General features: G+C 39.2%; 1 protein-coding gene across 1 annotated transcript; it reads left to right on the top strand.

The window, feature by feature from the left end:
• Positions 1 to 2,958: 2,958 nt before the first annotated feature.
• NDUFAF4 (NADH:ubiquinone oxidoreductase complex assembly factor 4) lies at positions 2,959 to 22,395 on the top strand. The gene is made up of 3 exons (XM_036768717.1): positions 2,959 to 3,189; positions 4,926 to 5,029; positions 19,483 to 22,395. Exons 1-3 carry the CDS (start codon positions 3,054 to 3,056, stop codon positions 19,768 to 19,770), a joined length of 528 nt encoding a protein of 175 aa, XP_036624612.1. The 5' UTR covers positions 2,959 to 3,053; the 3' UTR covers positions 19,771 to 22,395.
• The last annotated feature ends 244 nt before the right edge of the window (positions 22,396 to 22,639 follow it).

Here is a 22,639-nt window from a genome sequence, read left to right on the forward strand (position 1 = left end):
TGTGGCAGAATTAGAAATAAAACAAAACAAAAACCATTGGAGAAGAATTGCTACTAGAGACCTAAACAGAGAGGCTCATGATAGGGGAGATAAATTTATTAAATACTTTCTGTTTGACGAGGCCACACACTCAAAAATGACTTATGTCAACTAGGATTTGCTAAGTACTCACTAGTCTTGATTAGAAGTCAAAATGATAGAAGAAACCTTGGACCAGTCTGCCACCTTCAGGATATTTTCCCAAATAACCCAAACAGAATGATTTTGGACCCCATAGGTACTGAATACTAATGTGAAACAATGACAACATAATGGATTATGGAAATTCATATTTTGGTAGCACTTTTGTTATTATTAGGAATTCACAATTATTTAACAATATAACTGAACACTTTTAATCCAGAGTCCCAAAGGGGTAGAGAAAAGCAAATTAAAGCTATTAGACAGGAAACAAACCAAAACAAAACAAAAACAACCACCACCATTTCTCCCCTAGACATAGCTAACTGCACTCCACACACAGGAGTAATCAAATATAGATATTGTTCCAGTGGAAAAGTCATCTGCAACTTTTAAAAATGTTGCTTGTTCCTTAAAATGTCTCTTTTTTTTCTCACATTGATTTTTTTTGCACTTCTTAAGCTTAACAATCTCTTAATTCTTTCATTCAAATAGGAGTATTATAATGAGACATTAGGTAATTCATCAAAAAAGCATTAAGTGCCTACTATGTGAAGAACACTATGTTAGGTTAGGAAAGTTAAAAAAAGAGGAATTATTCAAGGAATTAACACAGTTATGACACACAGTATTACATAATATATATATTCAAGAGTAAAACAGTGATAGCAAAATAACATAAACAAGTAAACATTTCCCCAATCCTATATCTACATCCTTCTCAAATGAGATAATATTTGTAAAAAGCGCTTAGCACGGTACCTGGCACATAACTCTCTATAAGTATTTATTCCTTTCCCTATTTTTCTGTACTTCTTTTTCAATAAGAGAACAGGAAGTGCTGAGAAATGAGAGACAGAGAGAGAGAGAGAGAGAGAGAGAGAGAGAGAGGTGTAAAAAAAAAATTAAAGAGCTTGGGGTTTAAATCTTTGAACCTGGCCTAGAAAGGAACCTAGGAAGGAAATAGATACAATTAGGACAAGTGAAGAAAGGGTTCAGAATGACAGCCAACCAGATCTATGTCTAGAAAGGGAACTGGGGAAGAAGTAAACTAGAGAAATAAAAGAGTGAAAGAGTAGGGCATCAAACAGAAAACAATTTTTAAAATTTTATTTTTTAATAAAAAGTTAATTTTTCTCCCCTTTCTCAACCCCTATGGAAAATAAGGATGATAATAATATTTATATAGCACTTACTATGGGTCAAGCACTGCGCTAAGGGTCTTAGAATAATTATCTTCTTTGATCCTCACAACCCTACCCCCACAGGCTCTGTTATTAAGCCCATTTTACAGATGAGGAAACTGAGGCAAACAGGAATGAAGTGACTTGCCCAAGGTCAGATAGCTAGTGTCTGAGGCTGGATTTGAACTCACAAAGATGAGTCTTCTTGACTCCAGGTCCTACTGTCACCTGAAAAGAAAAAGAAAAACAAAGCCTTTGTAAAAATTTATATGTGTATCAAATCTTTAGAGGTCAATTTGGGAATGGGTTTTGCTTGACCATATAAATGTATAAAGTATACATATGTGTATACATAGCTGTCCTGTGTATGAACCTATGTCCCTATGTGTATCCACATATGGATACATGTGTGTACACATGGCCACTGAACATGCGCATGCATATAGACCCTGCATATGGGTGTGTATGTATATACTGGATAAAATATGTATATGCATATAGACTAAATATAATATGTACTATATGTTGTATACATACTACATATGATATGGACATACATATGGATACTGAATATGCATATATATTATATATACCTATATATTTATGTATGATAAAGCAAAACAAATTCCCAAATCAATCTCAAAAATGTCTACTAGGATAGAAAATTACATATCAATCAATCAGTCAACAAACCTTTATTAAATGCCATTTATTAAATACTATGTGCCAGATTTCTGTCATAGGAGCTGGGATTACAAAGAAAAAGATTTCAACAGTCCCGGCTCTGGAGGAACTTACAGTGTGCTGCGGGAAAAGCATTGGATTTGGAGGAGCCAGGGGTCTTGCATGGGTTCAAACCTCTACTCACTTACTACCCTCCACCTCAAGAAAGTCGCTTCGTCTCTATGGGCTTTGGAGGAGCTTGTACCGAATGGAACTTCTTTAACACTTGTTAACAACTGTGTCAAGGAAAGAGTAAAGATATAAAACCTTCTGCACATCCATCAAGAATCATTCTTTGTTTTTAATATAATTTTTAATTTATAGAATAAAACAAGCATTTCCATAACATAGTACAATAAAGATGATTGTACATGAAACTGCAAATCTACTATGCAGGACTTGCTATTTCTTTCAAATATACAACAAAATTATCATGTAAATTTCTTTTTTTCTTACCCCCCCATGGCTACCATTAGACACAAATAGGTATATATATGTAAAATTATTCTATACATACTTTCTATTTATCAGTTCTTTCTCTGGACGCAGATAGCGTCTTTCTTTGTATGTCCTTTATATTTAAATAAGGTATTTATAGTAGACAAAATAACTTATTCGCTCAAAATATTCTTAAAACAATATTGCCACTACTGTATACAGTGTTCTCTTTGTTCTGCTCATTTCTAAGTCATTTCTAAGATGCTCATGACTTCTGGGCATAGGAAGGAAGGAAATTTCACAGCTGGAAGAAAGGAGGGAGCTCCGTTGGAGGCGGCAACCTGCTTCCGAGGCGCCAGGTGGCGCTATCAGAAATTCCGCTTTCTCATTTCCGGGCCGCGTAGCCCGGCTTTTCCAAGTCCCGCGCATGCTCACTCGGCGGCGCCCGGCTGGTTAGAACGTTAACTACCCGGCACGTTCCATGTGCGGGCGGCTTCTCAAGCCAGTGCATCATGGTTTGAGAGAGAGATGGGGGCTAGGGTGACCCGCGCTTTCCGGAACTTCAACCTGGAGAACCGTGCCGAGAGGGAGATCAGCAAGGTGAAGCCGTCTGCTGCCCCCAAGCACCCCTCCACCGAGGCACTGATGCTGGAGCAACTCAGCCGTGAGTAGTCCCGGAGGGCCGCAGCCCCGGGGGATTGGGGGGCGGAGTGAGCCTTCGGGCCGCCGGTGATCGGGGGGACACCTGCCTTGTGGCCGAGCTCAGCTTCAATGTCTGTTGAGTTGGATTCAGTACAGTTCAATCCAGTAAACATTTATTAAGCGCCTACTGTGTGCTAAATGTAGTGCTTAGGTCCTGGGGATACCGAAAGAGGCAAAAGACAGTCCCTGCCTTCTGGGAGTTTACAATGCAATTGTGGAGGAGGGTTATGTGCAAGATATGTAGGGGATAATCAAAAGATCCAAAGCATTGGAGGTGGGGAAGCTTTCTGTAGACTGGGGCGAGAGTCATTGTAGGGTCCTAGATTTAGAGCCAGAAGGGTCTTAGGGGAGTCGTGGGCTATAGTACCCATCTCACCCCCTCCCCCTTTTTTTTTGAGAGGTAGAAACCGAGGCTTGGGGAGGTTGACATAACCTGCCCAAGGTCACACAGGTAGTAAAGCGTTAGAGGAAGGATTTGAACCCTGACACTGGAGCCGGCGCTCTTTACACTGCACACTAGGCTTCGGTTCCCCGCTGTCCGCCACTCGTTCTGTTTTGTTTTGTCTTTTTCAAGTCTGGATACCTCTGTTGTATGCATTTTAAAAGCATTCGAGAAGCGGGCCGTGGGAGAGTTAGAGAAGCACTTGACACTAAAAATTAAGTTGAGAACCCTCCCTCCTTCCTGGTCGAGAGAGAGACCCCCGCCCCTATTCCCCACCCACCCCCTGTCTGGTAAGCGACCTTGGACTTGTTTTCTTCCTGCCGGTGGAAAGGAGTGGGGGGTTTGACTTCTGTGCCGGGCGAGGAGGGGAAAGGCCGGATTTCTCTGTGAATCGCAGAAATCTTGGAGGAGGGAAGTTTAAAACACCAAATAAAAGGGGCTGCGCAAACATTTCATGCCCCAGAATGCTTAAGAAGGTGTAGCCAGAATGACATTGAAACTCTGCCCTTTACCCGCCCCTTAAATGTGCGTTTGTCACTTGTCAGAGATTCGAGGTGGTGCATGCTGGGAAATGTAGTTCCCAGTCCTCTAGCCTGGGGTTTAACAGTGATGCTTTCAATTGCTGTTTTATAGATTAATAGCTAGGTCTGAGGAACTTCAGAGGTCACCTCATCGAGGCTCCTTGTTTTACAGATGAGGAAACAGAGGGCCACAGACTTGATCCCGGATTCCAGGCCAGCACTTCTGTAATTATTTAGGTTTCAAGCAATCAACAAGCATTATTAAGAATTCTCCATACCAGGCTCTGTGCTGAGGGCTGAGGATACAAAGGCAAAAAGTTTCTTTGATACTTAGATTTTTAATCACAAGTATTCAGAACCTTTAAATGATTCAGATATGCGAGAAACTAGTCTTAATATAAATTAACCCGTTATTATATTATGTTAAGTTTTATATTATCATGTCATATATCATTCTTTATTATGAAATATTATCATATATCATTTGGTACAATATTTCTGTAGGATATGACACCAAGTACTGAACTCTGAGTCTGAAACACTATTTTGAATTTCAGATTTTCTTAAGAATTTTTGTTTTTTGTTTTATCATACAGCGTTTAGTTGGGGTTTTTTTTGTAGAGAGTGGTAATAATGAATAATGATGACTGTATAGTGTCTGAGTAGGTATATGGCTTGGGCTTATTTTGGTTTTATTTATTTGTAATTGTCTCTCCTTTCTTCCTCTCCCTTTAGACCATCCAGAACTAGAGGAAATAGTTAAAAGAAAAGATGACAAGCTGCTCACATTGTTAAAAGAAGTATATGTTGAGTCCAAAGATCCTGTTCCACCTGTGCGGGTAACTGGCATTTTTTATTTGTTGGCACTTAACCTTTGAGGGCTCCAGATTGTTACATTTAGTACCACTCTCTGCCTGTTCCAAATGAACACCCCTGGAAAATATGGTAACAAGTAACTATGGTATAACATTACAGGTGTGTATATGCCTTTGAGTTTAGCAGCAGTTCTTTGTTCCGCAGAACCCTCAAGAAAGAGTTCTAGGCAAGAAGAACAGCAGTTTGCTTCAACATCTTCAGAAATTAAAAAAGTTTATAAAAGCATTGGTTAGCCCATAATTCAGCTATGACAGATTCCCTTGTGCTTGTGGGATAATTAGTGGATACTCCCTGGTGGAAGAGAAAGAAGTAATACTTTTCTCTTCTGCTTTTTCTGTCTTAGTTTCTTGTTGTGTCCAGCAAAAGGGAAAGGTGATGCTTTTATTCCTGAAGTTTTTTTTTTCCCCCAGGATTGTGATAGTCAGGTGCTCAAAATTATTTGGAGGGTCACATGTATTGAGAGTGTATATGCAAAAACATAAACATATACACACGTTCCTCATATTTGTAAGCATTCGTATATGTATGGACCCATGTGGTATACATGTATAACCTTTTTTCTTCTATGGTAGTACTCTGTTTTTAGCTTTGGTAATACAGAGAGGACAATTGTGTTACCGCTTAACTATTAGCAGTGCTTTATAGCATAAGTCCTTTGTGATTTTTTTTTTAAATGGGAGAAAAAGCAGCACACTGTAGTAGATAGAGCCAGCCTTGGAACCAGGAAGACTTGAGTTGCATTGGGTTTCATTGCTGGCTCCTCTGCTTCCTTAAATGTGGGTATTCTCAAAGACTCTGACCTAGACCTTCTCTGCTCCTTGGGAACCTCATCCACTCTAATGGCTTAGCTTGTCACCTTTGTGTAGATACCTCCCTGTCTTTATATTGCCGACCTCCCTAAATCCCTAGTCTCATATTTCCAGCTTCTTGGTTTTTTCAAATGTAGGCCTCTTTGGTCATAATCTTAATCTTCACATGTCTAAAACACAGCTCGACTTATTTTCTCCTAAACCTTCCTCTACTCCAAATTCCTATTTCTTTTACGTGGAGGCAGAGTGGCATAGTGGCAAGATAGCTGATGTTGCAGCCACGAAGATCTGAATTAGAAATCCTTACTCTGACCGGTACTAACCATGTGACCCGGGGCAATTTGCCTCAGTACCCTGGGCAATTCTAAGACTTTTTAAGTTGCTGAGAAGATGCCAACCTGCAATGGCAAAAGAAGTTCCTCTCCTGAAACCCCTTATGCCAGGGAGATCTTGGATCCTGCTTCTATGCCTGTCTCTTACTGATGCCACCATTCAATTGGTGACCTTGATTCATGGCTCTTACAGAGTTGCTAAGCTCTGCTGTTTATACCTCTGCAATTCTCACACCTGTCTCTCTGTCCAACTGCAGAAACCTTATTTAGGCCCTCATCTCTCCTTACTTAGACTATTATAATTGTCTCCTAATTGGCCTTTGTTCTTTTTATCTTCTCTCTGATCCATACTGTATACTCCTACCCTTTTGTACTGTGGTGATCATGTCGCTTCTCTACCCAAAAAACTTTAGTGATTTCCTTTGCCTACCAAATAAAGTAGGATCATTTAGATTCGAAGGGACCTTAAGAGGTCATTTAATCCAGTGGCCTTAGGTTATAGTTGAAGAACTGAAGGCACCAGAAGTTATACAGGTTACAGTATCAGTAATTAAGGTGGGATTTTTTGCTGTTCTTCCCTTAAGTTCCTTTCATGATTCTGGCCTTTGTTTGAATGGGGCAGGTATAATGGGATCTTTTTGTCTTGGAGTGTTTCTCAGCACTAAGACAATCAGGAGTCATTGACTTGTATGTGGTGGTACTAGGGATTAACTTTCCCACACCCTGAATGGGATTTTTCACTGTTCTTTGTTTGAGTGCTTTTCAGCACTGAGGTAATCAAGTGCCCCAGGGCCCTGAGACTGGTACATAAGATCCTAGGCTGGTGTTTGACTTTTGGGGCACACTCATGGAAGGAGTGTTGAGACTCTGGGCAAGCTGTTGTTACTGCCTCCCCCCTGGCTTTGCTAACCCAGACCCATTGGTTCTTCTCTGGTAACTATGTATTGTGATTTGTTCAGACAAGGTCTGTCTGTTGATGTGTGTAATTTCTGTTTGTATTTGCCTTGAAGTTCAGAGGGCTGATCTTTTCCCCCCTGAACTAAATGAACCATATAAGTATGTATGTATGTTTGATTAAACTGAGATTGTTAACCTACTGGCATGATAGATGTCATAAGAGCAGGCATCTGTTAGTCCCAGGGCTTAGTCTTGTATTTAATATTGTCTGTTTTTATGCCAGTCCAGGAAGTAAGTATTTTGTATTCTCAAGTATTTGTATTTTGTATATATTTTTTCATATAATTATCAATTTCACTGAGAGAGCTGGCAGTAGTCTAGAGCTTAAGACAATAAGTACTTTGTGGTTTGTGAATAGGAGCTTTTGAAGAAGATCAGTTCTAATAGTAAATTCTCCTGTTTGAATTTTGAATAAGACATACCCCAAGACCATGGTGAGCACCGCAGGAGGCACTGGGATTATATTTGTGGTGCATCGATGTTTTATTGGTAATTACAGTAATAAAGCTCCTTGGTTGTGGTCCAAGATGCATTCGGCTCCTGTGCTATATGAAGTTGTATATGCACTGTTATTTCTTGCATACTTTGACGGAGCTCTGCTCTCTTTGATGAGGGTAATCCCTGCAATTATGCTTGATCATGGTGTGGAAGGGACCCTGAGTTGTTAAAGAGATATGCTTGAGGAGCATAAACTCTGACAGATCCTCTGTGTATTGTCCAAAGGGCAGGTTGCTGAATTTAGAGTCTTATCACCAGAAGGTAACTATTCCTTAAGGTTCATAAATTTGTTTTTTAAAAATATTCAGTCGGTCAGTAGTCAAAAAACATCTTATACTGGGCACTATGCTAAGCACTAGACAGATATAATGGGGGAAAAAAGGTAACCCCTGACCTCAAAAAGGTTACATTCTAGTAAGTGAAGACAGCACATTAAAGGAATCTGAAAAGGGGATAGGGAAGTTACCTTGAGTAGGGGCATGAGGGAGAAGGGTCATTGCAGCCTGGTGAGAAATGAAGGCCTGGGCACCCTCCTTGAATGGAGGTTCTAGAAGGAGTCGTCCAAACAGTGAAGTGAGGGTGTAGACCCAGAGAGTGGCAGGGGCAGAAGGCACTTTTGAAGTTTGAATTTGAGGGCTGAAGTGATTTTCCAAGATGAAGACATATCTAGGGCATTGTGGAAAAGTAAAAAGGGCGGGGGGGCCTGTGTGTGTGTGTGTGTGTCTGTCTGTCTATCCATGTATTCGTAAAATCTTGCCCCTAACATGTGGAGGGGTTATATAATGGATTATTCATGCTGATGAAATTGTAGATATTTTGAAAATTTGAAGTCAATTTAATATATTTTTTCATCAGGATGTATATAATGTCTGTCAGTGCAGACTCAATCTCTCAGTAACTTCTACTGTTTTAGAAAATTGCTATAAACCCAAAAATGCCTATGACTCAACCTGGTATTGAGTCCCTTCTAATTTAGCTTGGCTGGTACTTGTACTCAGACAGTAGATATGAAGTGCGTCACTGGGCCCACCCTTGAAGTCTCTCCCCTTGGTAGGTTGAACTTGAGGTCCAAAGCCTTAGTCTTCAAGAATGGGGGAATCAGGATGAGAAGGACTGTGATGAAGGATAATATGATACGATCCTTCTCTAAAACCCTATTCTGATCCTTCATTATGGTATAGAGCTGACCTTGGGTCAGCTTTGCCTGTGGAATGCATGCTGGTAGGTTTTGCTAAGCTGGCAAGGCTTTGAAGAAGTCCCAGTCTCTAAATCCAGAGAGACCTATCGTCAGGTTGGCTGAATGGGGAGGGGGATAGGTTTTTTTGTTTTGTTTTGTTTTATATAGCAGCTTTTGAAGAAGACAGCCTAATGAGGTACAGAAGGGTTGTCATCTGCATCGGGGAGGAAGCACAAAATCAACACAATTATGGAACTTATAAGTACTCAAGTAATATATAATATAATACACTACATGGAGAGTCAGCCTCAAAATCAGACCTGAATTCAAGTTTCAACCTCTCACACATGTACCAGGTGGGCGGGACCCTGGGCAGGTCAGCCTCTTAGAGCTGCAGGTAGCTCTCTAAGAATGTAAGCTGCTGAACAATTATCAATCTGCATTGGTAGAGGGAGATTTCTTACTGGGAACTCGCTACACCAATGAAATCATTTGAATGAAAAAAGTTATAAGATTGTATATAGTATAATAAGGGGCGAGACAAGGTGGAACGTGCTAAGCAAATCACACCTTTTCTTCTCTCAGACCTAGATGGAGATAGTCCAGAACCCTGAGCCCAATAGTCCCAGCAATAGCAGAGCTCTCCCCCTACTCCCTGTACCTGCCCGTCTTTCAGCCAGGCCACCTGAGCCACCATCCAGGTAATGAGGCCTTGTAGAAATGTGACTTGGCAACAACCTCTGCAGGTGCTGAAGAGACAGAAAAGAATTTTCTCACTGCTTCAATCCTTGGCACTGTTGAATGTTTCAAAATCAGAAATGGAAATGGTTTTAGGAATGAAAACAATACTAAGCAGTATGCCTCATTATCTTATACTTTGCCTCTGCCCCCTAAGGACCACTGCGCTTTTCATCTGACACCTGTATATGTTGTCTGCCCCTATTAGTAAAGTCAGTGAACATTTATAAAGCACCTACTATTGGCCAAGTATCCTGCTAAGTGCTGGGGATACAAAGAAAGGCAAAAGACAGTTCCTTCCCTCAAGAAGCTTACAGTCTAATAGGAGAAAATGACAAAAAGAATCTGAAAAGGGGTGGGGAGAGGATACTGGGCAAGGGGACTCTGCAGGTTCCCCACTCCCTCCATAGACCTTGGTATCGCCAGTGCTTAGCACACTGTTTTGTGTATGTTAAGCACTTACTGAATCCTTTTTCATTCATTCATCTATTCAGGGTATGGGATGGCTCCACCTTATTCTGAATTCCACACTGTGGTAGGCATGATTCATAAATTTTTCAGTTAACCAGAAGCTGGGATTGTTGTTAAATATGTTTAAAGTTCTGTGCTTGGCTTCAAAAAAACCCAGTTTCACAAGCATAACAGTGTATGTAAAGTGGACTAGAAGGTTTTATTGGACTACATAAGCAAAGAATCCAAAATGTGAGGTAGTAGCCAAAAAAAGCTAATGTGCTCTTAGATTACACAAGTAGAAATATAGTGGACAGAAAGAAGGAGGTGATTACCTTGTTCTTTTCTTTTCTGGTCAAATGACATCTGGAAATTTCTAATTGCGACTTTTCAGATAGGACAAGTTAGAATGTGTCTGCAAGAGTGCAAACTCATCAATTTGGAACTATGCCCAAAAGGCTATAAAATGTTACAGGGCTGTATCCCAAAGAGATCATACAAATGGGAAAAGGACCCAATTGTGCAAAAATATTTATAGCAGCTGTTTTTGTGGTGGCAAAGGACTGGAAATTGAGGAGATGCCCATCAGTTGGAGAATAGGTGAACAAATTGTGGTATACGAATGTAATGGAATACCACTGTGCTATAAGAAATGATGAGCTGGTGGACTTCAGAAAAACCTGGAAAGACTTAGATGAACTGATGCTGAGTGAGGGGAGCAGAACCAGGAGAACATAGTACACAGTTACAGCCACGTTGTGTGATGACTAACTTTGATTAGTCTTAGCAATGCAAGGTTCTAAGACAACTCCAAAAGGCTCACGGTGGAAAATGCTGTCCACATCCAGAGAAAACATCATGGAGTCTGAATGCAGATTGAAGCATACTATTTGTTCTCTCTTTTTTGTTTTGTTTTGTTTTCTTCTTTCTCATGGTTCATTTCATTGGTTATAATTCTTCTTTACATGACCAATGTGAAAATATGTTTAATGTGAATGTATATATAGAGCCTGTATCAGATTGCACACCATGTTGGGGAGGGGGATAAAATTTAAAACTCAAAAGTTTGTGGAACTGAATGTTGTAAACTAAAAATAAATACATTTATCTTTTTTTTTTTTTTTGGAGGGGGGAAGGCAGGGCAGTTGGGGTTAAGTGACTTGCCCAAGGTCACACAGCTAGTAAGTGTGTCAAGTGTCTGAGGCTGGATTCGAGCTCAGGTCCTCCTGACTCCAGGGCCAGTGTTCTACTCACTGTGCCACCTAGCTGCCTCAAATAAATACATTTAAAAGAAAAATTTTAAAAAGTACAAGCTCGTGACATCTAAAGATTATTTGGGGCCGGGGGGGAGGGTTGGATCCTGAACTTCCTGGTTTCAAACACCCACCTTTTTCCTACCAATACTCCCATGCTTAAACAGCTTACATTTATATATCGTCTTGAGGTATAAAAAGCAGTTGCTTTGCAACTCTGTGAAGTAGGTACTGGTTTGTGTGACTAGTTTGTTCAGCTCTGCTGAACTGTGAAAGAGTGTTGGGTTTAGAGTTAAAATACTTTGGTTGAAATCCTGGCTCTGCTACTTCTGTCTCTATGACCTTGGACAAGACGATTCACCTCTCTGAACCTGTTTCCTCATCTGTAAAATGAAGATTTTGGACTAGATGGTCTCCAGATTTCCTTCTATTGCTAAGCCCTCTCTTCATCTCTGTCCTCTCTGGATCTGTGTCCCCAGCTGAAAATTGAGAGATTCTGATGAGATGATCTCTAAGGTTATAGTTTTAAGTGAGGCTGTGGTGTACATCTTGTTCATAATAAGCTAAAGGAGCCAATAAATTGGATTTGTTGTTTGTTGAATCCTTTTAGTTATGCCATAGTCTTCATTGACCCCTTTTGGGGATTTTCTTGGCAAAAATACTGGAGTGGTCTGCCATTTCCTTTTCCAGCTCATTTTACAGATGAGCAAACTGAGGCAAATAGGGTTAAATGACTTGCTCAGGGTCACACAGGTAGTTTCTGAGGCTGGATTTGAACTTATAAAGATGAATCTTCTGATTCCTGGCTCAGTGCTCTATCCACTATACCACCTCACTGCCACAAATTAAAGATGTATTAATATAATACTTAATGATGGCCTCTGTTTTGTTTATAGCAGAGATTTAGGTAAAACATTGTAAAAGAGGCAAGCTGTGGACAATTGCATGTTTTCCGTGTATCTGTTATCTTAAAATACCTTAATTAATACATTTCATCCTGCTTCGAAATCATCTTCAAAGAATTAACTCCCCTGATGTGTTAATAATAATATATCAGTTTAAAGCAACTTCATTGGGTTAGAAATAATTTCTGTACTAAGTTCATGCATAGTTGAATTCTAATACCTGAAATTTCAGAACATATACTATCTAGTTATTCATGATTTTGTAATTTCCTCTAATGACCATTTTTAAATGAAGTTAAATATAAATGTTATTTGTAGGTAATTAGATTTTAAGTCATTTACTCTAAGCCTTTTTTGTTTCTTTATTCACTTATCTGTTTGTTGCGTTTATGATCATATGCAACAACAGTTGTGATGATTATAGATTTAACGAATTTTAAAAGCTTTTAGAAGAGACCTCAGAGATCATCAGGTCTAATGCCTTCAAGGAAACTTATTTCATCTCGCAAGATTGAATCTGCCTGATAGTTGCGTCTCATCAGTGCCTTTTGCCACTCTGATTAGACCTGGATAGAGAGGCAGGACCATGAGCTTCAGGACCTCTATTTAAGGACCGGGCTCAGCACAATTTTTCTCCACGTTTCCCATCAGCTGGCCTACTTTTGGACTTCATGGAGTTTGAGATGCTTGCATGATGTCCAGTGAAGAAATATCCAGTAAGCAACTAGCATTGTGGGACTGTAGCTCTGGGAAGAGTCTAGGGTTGAATAGGTAGATGTGGCATCATCTTCATAGAGATGATAATAGAATCCATGGCAACTGGTGAATTCTGAGAGAGATGGTGTAGATCTAGAGAAGGGGGCACAGGATTGATTCTTGTAAACCCATAGTTTGGGGTCTGATGATTTAGTGAATGGGGAAAATTGAGAGAGCATGATGTCACAAAAACCGAGGGGAAGGAGGGGAAGAAAGGGAACAAGCATTTATTAAGTGCCTTCTTCTGCCAGATGCTGTGCCAAGTGCTTTACAAATGTTATCTCATTTGAGATAATTCCTGGTAAAAACCCCACTTGGTAATAGTGTGTGAGCCTTGTGATATGTTGCTGTAATCTTGTTAGGTACTTTATTTCAATTTTTTGCATCAATATTCATTAGTGAAATTGGTCTGTGGTTTTCTTTCTATGTTTTTGCTCTTCCTAGTTTTAATATGACACCATATTTGTGTTGTAAAAGGACTTTGGTAGGACTCCTTCTTTGCCTGTTTCTCCAAATAGTTTATATAGTATTGGGATTAAATTGTTCCTTGAATGTTTGGTAGAATTCACTTGTGAATCCATCTGGCCCTGGAGAATTTTTCTTAAGAGAGTTCATTGGTGACTTGTTAAATTTCTTTTTTCTGAGATGGGTTATTTAAGTAGTCTATTTTCCTTTTTTTATTAAATATGAGCAATTTATATTTTTGTAAATATTTGTAAATATTCATTTTGCATATCGTACGGTGGTAGGACCTGGGTCCCAAAAGCCCTAAGACCATGCTTTTGAAAGCAACCCAGAATCCCAGCAAGGCCCTCCTTCCACCCCCTTGAATAATTTTTTTGCTTGTTACAAGCCTGACTCCTTTATCAGAACAGAGACAGGGATATTGACCCAAGGACTCTTTGGCACCAGATCCACAAGGACCAGCCTCTGGCAGCTAAACAAAAAAACTCTTTTCTCCCTCAGTGTCTGATATCAACCAAGTTATCTCCGCAGACTCCCTGTATTTTCCCATCCATGGATCACAGAAGCCTTCTTTCAAAGCACCTGGGCTACTTGAATATTCTGACTGCTCCCTAAACCTGCCCCTACACCACCTAATTGGCATTCTTGGCATCTTTTCTCTGTCCCTCTTCCATATAAGCTTTCACATCACCCCCATCAGGTTGCAGGTTCCTTAGGGAACCTTGCCCACTTTTATTGACATCATAATAAGCTTTGCCACTTGGCTGGAGGACAGTTTGAATGTGTGAATGCATTCCAGGCAACACTGCCTTGTAGCCTGACATTTTGGGGTCCCAGAACTCCTAAACCCTCTCATCACCCCTAAACCGCATCACTTAGATTGTCAGATTTATTGGCATATAATTGGGCAGCATAGCTCTTAATAATTTCCCCTTTATTGGTGGTGAATTTGCCCTTTGATTTTTGATACTAGTAATTTAGTTTTAAAACTTCTTTCCTTTTCAAAATCAAATTAACCAATGACATTTATTTTATTGGCTTTTTTATAAGAAGCTTCTTATAAAAGCTTCTAGTTTTGTTTATTAATTCAATATTTTTCTTACTTTCAGTTTTATTAATTTTTCCTTTAATTTTCAGGATTTCCAATTTGGTATTTAATAATAAAATTTTAAGTTATTTTTTTTACTTGCATTACCAATTTATTGACCTGTTCTGTCTCTTTTTTTAATGTATGTGTTTGGAGATAAAAATTTTCCCCTAAGTACAGCATGGTGGCATCCCGTAAGTTTCAGTATTTTGTCACATTGTCATTTTCTTTAATGAAATTATTGTTTCTGTGATTTGTTCTTTAGGATTAAATTACTTAGTTTCCAATTTTTAATCCATCTTTCCATGGCCCTTTATTGAATATATGCATTATGATCTGAAGAGGATGCATTTGATATTTCTGCTTTTCTGCATTTGGCTGTGAGGCTTTTGTGGTCAGTTTTTGTGGAGGTACCATGTATCATTGACAAGAAGGTATGTTCCTTTCTATTCCCATTCAGTTTTCTCCAGAGGTCCATCATCTGGATCAGAAAAACCAATTTTTCTACTGTTTTTTCATTCTTTTGATTTTGTTTTGTTTCTTGTGAAGTCTTTTGCTTCTACTTGCCCAATTCTATTTTTAAGAAATTATTTTGTTCCTTGAGCTTTTGTACATCTTTTCCTATTTTTTGTGCTTGCTTTACCACTTGTTGAATTTTTTCATGATTTTCTTGCATTACTCTCATTTTTTTCCCCCAATTTTTCTTCTATCTCTCTTCCTTGATTTTTAAAATGCTCTTCCAAGAGTTCTCTTTTTGGCGGGTGGGGGTGCCCTGCCGCCAATTCACATTTTACTTTGAGGCCCCAAATGTAGCTGTTTTGCTCTTGTTGTCCTCTTCTAAGTTTGTGCCTTGATCCTCCTTGTTGCCACAGTAACTTTCTGTGGTCGTATTCTTTTTTCTTCTTTGCTCATTTTCCCAGCCTATTTTGTTGCTTTTTGCTTTATGTTAAAGTTTGACTCTGCCCCTGGAGTAGAGAGGGCATTGTCCCAAACTCTTTGTGCTGGATCTTAAGGCCTTGTTGCTGGCTTGCATTTGGGAGTAGGGCCTCATTGATGGCCCTGAGGTACATCCTGTGCTGGCTTGCTTGGATACCACCTGTGCCAAATTGCACTCCCCTCCCACCCCAGTGAGAGATCTTTTCTGCTGACCTTCCAATCTGTCCTGGGCTGGGAAAACCACTTTACCATTCCAGAATTGGATGAGGCATTATTCCAAAGATGTTCGGAGGGGAATTTGGGAGAGCTCAGGCAAGTTTCTATCTCACTCCACCATTTTGCATTGTCTTTTTCGGATTAATATTCTTAAGATATAGGCCCAACCATATTACTCTCCTGTCAAAAAGTGTTCTGTTACCTCCAAGATAAAATACAGTATCCTCAGCTGAGGATATAAAACCCTCCATAGTCTTCCTTCCTCCTACCACTTAATAAGAAGCAGTATCATGTAGTGTATAGTGTTATAGGAGGCTTCCAATCGCACTAGCTTTGTGACCTTGGGCAAATGTCTGGGTTTCATTTTCTTCACCTGTAAAATGAGGGTCTTAGACGTAATGCTCTCAAAGGTCTCTGCCAGCTCAAAATAAATGATGCTATGATTGATTCAGTGAAAAAAAAATGCTTTTTGTGTGCAAAACACTGTGCTAAGTGTAGGGATATGAATAGAAAAGCAAGACAACAACTCACCTACTGGAGGGAAAAATACATATAGGTGATTTGGGTTCCTTTGGTCCTTAGGGCAGCAAAGCAGAGGTAATCCATCTTCTTTAATGTTGTTTGCAGTGACAAAAGTAGTATTACTTTTTGATGTTGAGTCATTTGATAGTGCTAAGGACTTTTGTGGGAAAAACTTTCTTTTCCTGGTTTTCAGTAGCTGTGGCTGACCAAATGGTATATCTCCTTACAGGGTTTGACAATATCATAATCCTTTGAAACTTTTCCAGACATATGTCAAATACTCCCATTCCAGTCAAAATAGCCTAATGGTTGTTCCCCATAGTTGAAATCTCATTTCCTACCTCCATGCTTTTGAAAGGGCTGTCTTCTATGCTTGGAGTGCCCTCCCTTCTTCCACTTCTTTATTTATATATTTGTTTGTTTGTTTGTTTGTTTATTTATTTATTTAAGATTATTTTTATTTTTAGTTTACAACAGATGGTTCTACATAATTTTGAGTTCCAGATTTTCTCCCCTCCCTCCCCAAGACAGCATGGAATCTCATGTAACTACCACGAATGACTTCGCATTGAGTTAATTTATACACTAGTCAAGTTGCGGAGAAGAATTACGACCAATGGAATGAATAATGAGAAAGAAGAAACAGAACTAAAAAAAAAAAAAAAACAACCCAAAAACAAAAAAAAAAGAGAAGAGAAAAAGGCGAGCATGAAGTGTGCCTCAATCTGCATTCAAACTTCATAGTTCTTTCTCTGGATGTTCTTCCACTTCTTAGAATGCTTCGATTCCTCAGAGTTTAGCAATGATTATACCTTCTCAGTGAAGCCTTCCATTTCCCCTCTTCCCATTCCAATCTGTTAGTGCTCTCTCCTTTGTGAGAGTATCTTTTATCTAACTCATCTCATGTTTTATCCCTCCAGAAGAATGATAATTCCTTGGGAGCGGTGACTATTTTTCATTTTTGTCTTTGTTCACTCTTTGCCAAGCACAGTGCCTGACATGTAGTAAGCTTTTAACAAACATTTGTTGAGTTGAATTGCATTCCTAAGAGAATATTGTGGTTAAAAATAATGTGCTTATGCAGCAGGGAGGAGTTTGACTGAAAAAAAAAATTGAAATTTTCCAAATGTAAGCTAGCCCACTTCTTCCTATTTATGTCTCGGGCCACTTATCGTCCATCTGCAGAGGCTGTCAAAGATGTGTGTACTGATAGACAAACTCAATGAATTGCCCATTTAACTGCAACTCGTAATCTAGGTCATATGTCTTCTTTACCTCTACGGCTTTTCCTGTGTGGATTGATGTGCCTATCTGTGAGAGGCTGTGGGATCTCATTAAAGAGGCATCCATGTATTTTAGGGATGTTGTTAGTAGAATAGTATAAGAAGAGAAAAAAGTCGCATAGTTTTTCAACCTGGCTCACTGAAAAAAGGTACTTTTTTCTAAATTTATTTGTTTTATTCTGGACTGAAACACTGAACAAAATGAGTGTTTCATATATTACAATAACAACAGGCAAAATACATGTAGCTCTTTAAGGTTTATAAAGAACATTAACTATATTTTGTTTGGTCCTCACATCAATCCTGTAAGGTAGGTGCTATCCTTTATTTTCTTTTCTACAGATCAGGAAACTGAGGCCGAGAGGTTAAATGATTTTTCCAGGGGTTGTATAGCTAGTGAGTATTTGAGGCTGGATTTGAATTCAGGTCTTCTGGACACCCAAGTCCAACACTAACCATTGTGCTACCAAGCTGCATGGAGAACAGAATACTATGAATCTGTTATGTACAGCTTGCTTTCCCTTTTAAGTATTGGTGCATGATCCTACATATTCTTGAAATAAAACTCACTTAATTTTGTAACCATAAGTATCAAGTATGTAATAAATTCAACATGTAGCTTTCACAGCTAGCCTGCACATTGTAGCAACAATTCAACTAGCAGCTGTTGTGGGGTGTAAGACCCAACAAGACTAGCAACAAGAGCTGCCAGCACAAGTTCTTTTGATCGGCTTTACTAAGGGAAAGTAATGTTAAGCGGTTAACAATCTCACTTTAATCCAACATACAAATATCACTCAGTTCAGGAGGAAAAGCCAGCAACCTGAGCTTCAGAGCAAATAGAAACAAATTACAAACATACACAATATAGACAGACCAGATCACAATTCATAGTTACCAGGAAAGCATCAACATCTGGGTTGACAAGCTAGGGAGCTCTTAACAATGGCTTGCCTGGAGTCCCACGCCACTCTTCCAGTGGCTGAGACCTCCAAGGGAGAACACCAACCTCTGAGTTTATATATCTTGTTCAGGGTCATGTGGCCTAAAAGCTTCTGACTTCACAAATATGTGACTGAAACCCATGTAAACTAGGCTTTCCCTTGAGGCAAGGAGGTCATCAAAGACTCCTAATTTAATCAAAGAAACAAAGGCCCAACTTATCCGGGGCACTTGATTAAATAAGTGCTAAAAGCTCACCTTAATTACCGATACACACTTCCCATCCCAATCTGTTAGTGTTCTCTCTTTTGTGAGAATATCTTTTATCTAACTCATCTCATGTTTTATCACTCCAAAAGAATGATAACTCCTTGGGAGCAGTGACAATCTTTGTTTCCATGAAGAGTGTTTTGTAGTTGAATTCACATAGTTCCTGAGTGTGTCTTGGTAAATAGATAAGATTTTTAATACCTGGAAGGAGAAAAGGAGGCACATGGAAGAAAATGATCCTGCCCCACTAGTGGGACTAATCAGAATAAATGTTGCTAATTTAGTTGAAATAATAAAACTAAAGACTTAAGAAAAGCAACATTGGCCAAGGATTTAATATCTTGTAATGAGAATTGTGGTTTTGGAAATGTGTTAGAAATGGGATCAAAGAAAAAAGGTGGTTGTCGGACAATCATGAAAACACTTCAGTTCATGGAGTGGCTTGGTAAGCATCTTCTTTGTTCCAAGGACAGTGCTAGAAGCTAAGAACACAAGGATAAAAATAAGCAGCGCCAGTCCTCTAGGAGTTACATTCTACAGGTAGGAAATAACATATACACATTGTACATACAAAGTATTTTTTATAATATTTCAGAGTATAGAGAGTATTTGCAACTATGGTTTTTGGGTAGGAGAAGAGTTCTTTAGGGATTTGAAGAGACTGAGATAAAAGTAGAGCGTTTCAGGCATAGGGGAACAGTTTGTGCAAAGGCACACAAGTGGGAGATAGAAAGTTGTTTATGAGGAGCAGCAAAAAATAGGAAAATAGATGATGCTCTCCTCTCCCTTCCTAGTAAATCTTTCTGTTTTTTTGCCCTAGGTGAAAGATGCCAGTATACCTCAGTCGACAGAGCTCAGACTTCTAAAAGGCAATCACTTTAATCTCATGACTTCCCAGAACATTCCCAAGGGCAAAATTTCTGTGGTGGAGGCTCTCACACTACTTAACAATCATAAACGTTCTCCTGAAACATGGACTGCAGAGAAAATAGCCCAGGAATATTCTCTGGAACTAAGGGATGTTAAATCCCTTCTCACATTTTTCGTTGCTTTTGATGTGAAGATCTTCCCTGCCAGTAATGGAAAGAAAGCCATATCATCGAAGTGAAAGAAGGATCAGAAGCATCTTCCACTGTGCTCCCCATGTGCGCCCTTGTCCTGTTCTTCGCCTCCTGAATGCATTAAATTATGCTGCCATTTGGCTAAGTGATTACAGTTCCCTCTTTGTGACTGAAAACTTTTATTTAATGAGCAGCTGATTGTGTCAGGCTGCTGGCTGAGCAGGAAATATTTTGACAGTACTTTGTCCTGCTGTATTCTATCATGTGTATGTCCAAATGAGTGATGAGCTCAACATCAGTGTGTTCCTTAGAAGTGGGAAAGGCAGGCTGTTATTTTTAGGCATACCATGTGACCACTTCTGAAATGGTCACAGTCTCTTGGGAAATATCTGAGAGTCTCTATTTAAAATTAAAGAAAAAAAATTTGTCTTCCAGTTCAGGTGGAAAGTGCTTTCTTCCCTGGGTTGATAAAAGAAGAGTCTTATGGCTGTGGCATTTAACCTCAGAAGAGTGATACTTGGAAGAGTAATAAGATAGCATTTCCCAGGCAAAGAAAGAGAACAGAGAACCAAGATAAAAACCAACAAAAAAGAGAGTATTAGTATTTACAAAATTACCTTTTTATGATTGCTGTATATGATGGAAGAGAGAAAGAGAAGTTTAGAAATTGTGTTGTTTGGATTTTTAACATGTAATGTTTGATGTCTAAATTTTGTTAGGGGGGGACTCTAAAACCTGTGACAGGTGTTTAATTTTAAATATACAGAGTTTGGCTAAGGAAAAGATTTCAGTGTGGCATGTAAGAGCAGTCCCTGAAAAGCAACCACATCTGGATTTAACCTATTACAGTGAGAACTTCCTATTCTGGAAGGTGACCTGGATTCTAGATCCCAGTCAAATAGCTGCATGACCTTGAGAAGGTCACTTGAGTTTCTGGGCCCAACTATCATATATAGAGCAATTTAAGGTTTGTAGAGCACTGTCCATGTGTCATGAATAATAATCTACAAGGTCAGTTCCAGTTTCATGATTTTATCTTAAACTGGTCACATTAAGGAAGGGAATGAGGACCACAAAGATGTTCTTGGACAATTTGTTGAAATGGAAAGAATGTTAGACTCAGAGTTGGGAGAGACCTGGGTCTGAATCCCACTTCTAACACTTGTCTATGTGACCATAGACAAATAATAGCCTACTTCAGCTTCCCTTTCTTCATCTGTAAAATGGAGGTTGTAATATCAATCTCACAAGGTTCTTGTGAGGCCCAAATGAAGTAAAAACTCCTTGGCAAGCCTTAAGGTACAATGTGCAAATGTCAGGTATTAATATTCTTTCTTAGTGTTGAAGCACTAAGTTAAGTTCAGTGGTCAAGTTCAATATTATTAGCTAACAATTAAAGGTCTGCAAACACTTTACATCCTTTTTCTCATTTCATAATCTCACTTATCATTTGAGGTAACTGCTGTTATCTCTTTTACAGATGAGGAAGTTGAGGCTGAAAGGGTGTCTTTTTCAAGGTCACGCAGCTAGTAAATGCAGCAGGTTTCAAACTCAAACCTTCCTGACTCCAAGACCGGCACTCTATCCACTGTAGTCACAGTGACTCCTAGAGGATACATGTGAGAGAGGAACATAAACCCTTATGCACTCAGGGATCCCTTTGGGATCTAACCAGAGATGACAGTTCTCTGATGCAATTTGCAGAATATTATGTGGAAGCAACTTAGAGATTTTCTAGCTCAACTCCTCATTTTTACAGATGAGAAAACTGAGGTTCAGTGACTTAACAGCCCATGGGAAGGTCTCCTGATTCCTAGGCCAGTCCTCATTATATGAAGAAGCCAAACAGAAGGACAGAGGTGCTGTAGGAGCCAGTAAGCAAGTTACCTGAATCTTTTGCCAACATTCATTAGGCTTCTTTTCTTAGTTCATGGGAGTGATTTCCATAATGCATCCACAGAGATTCCTTAGGCACACGTTATGGAGGAAGCTTAGAAACTGGGGAGCAAATTATTTTTTGGAGGGATAAAAAGTAGTAATGCTAGGAAGAAGGAACCTGGATGCCAAATGGGAATTTTTGTTAGAAACTTTCCAAGTACATCTTCCAAATAGCCCTTACTGCTACTTTGTATTTGGCAAAAACAGAGCTTGTTTTGAAAAATAAGATAGCTATAGTTATAAAAATTGCTTTTAAAAACTCATGACATGGGTTTATACCAACTGTATTCTCTGCTCTTACTTTCGTTGCCCATTCTGTTCTATGGGAGCCAACCTGCAAATCTATAAATAACAGCATTGGTTTAACACATGATTCCTTTCCAGGCAGCTATAAATACAACTGCTGCTGCTATATGTTATATGACATGCTATAATAAAAGTCGTTGTTTTATTATCTTTCTAATAGCCATGGAGGGAGGGGATTGGTACGGACTTCGGTTGCCCTATGCTATTTCAGCAGCAACAACTCACCGTATCCTCAAATTGAATTTTTCTGATTCTTTTCCATTTAGCCTCAGATTCAGAACTGTAATGTCACCATTTTTATTTTTCAGGCAGGCACGATTGTAATTAAAACTTATCATGCACTGGTAATAAATACTGTGAAAGAAAGCAATAAAAAGGGGCCACATTTAATTGACCTAAAGAGATTAAAATCAACTTTTTTCTCCCTTTAGGATTGTTTCGAGAATTCTTTTATGCTTTATTTTTGGTCAGAGCACAACAAATCCTAGGTTTCAGGTTGCTGTTTTTGATGCCTTATATTTTTGGTGCACTTACACTAGGAACTACAGAAAAGGTGTTTATTCCTGCTTACATGCTTTCAAGGCCCAATATAATGCCAAGACCTTGAAAAAGCAGTGGGAACTTACCTGGGGTGGGTTCCTTGGGATTTTCAACTACTACTACCTAAGCTAT

This window comes from Trichosurus vulpecula, chromosome 7, assembly GCF_011100635.1.
Source record: "Trichosurus vulpecula isolate mTriVul1 chromosome 7, mTriVul1.pri, whole genome shotgun sequence".
In the NCBI taxonomy this organism is placed as follows: domain Eukaryota; kingdom Metazoa; phylum Chordata; class Mammalia; order Diprotodontia; family Phalangeridae; genus Trichosurus; species Trichosurus vulpecula.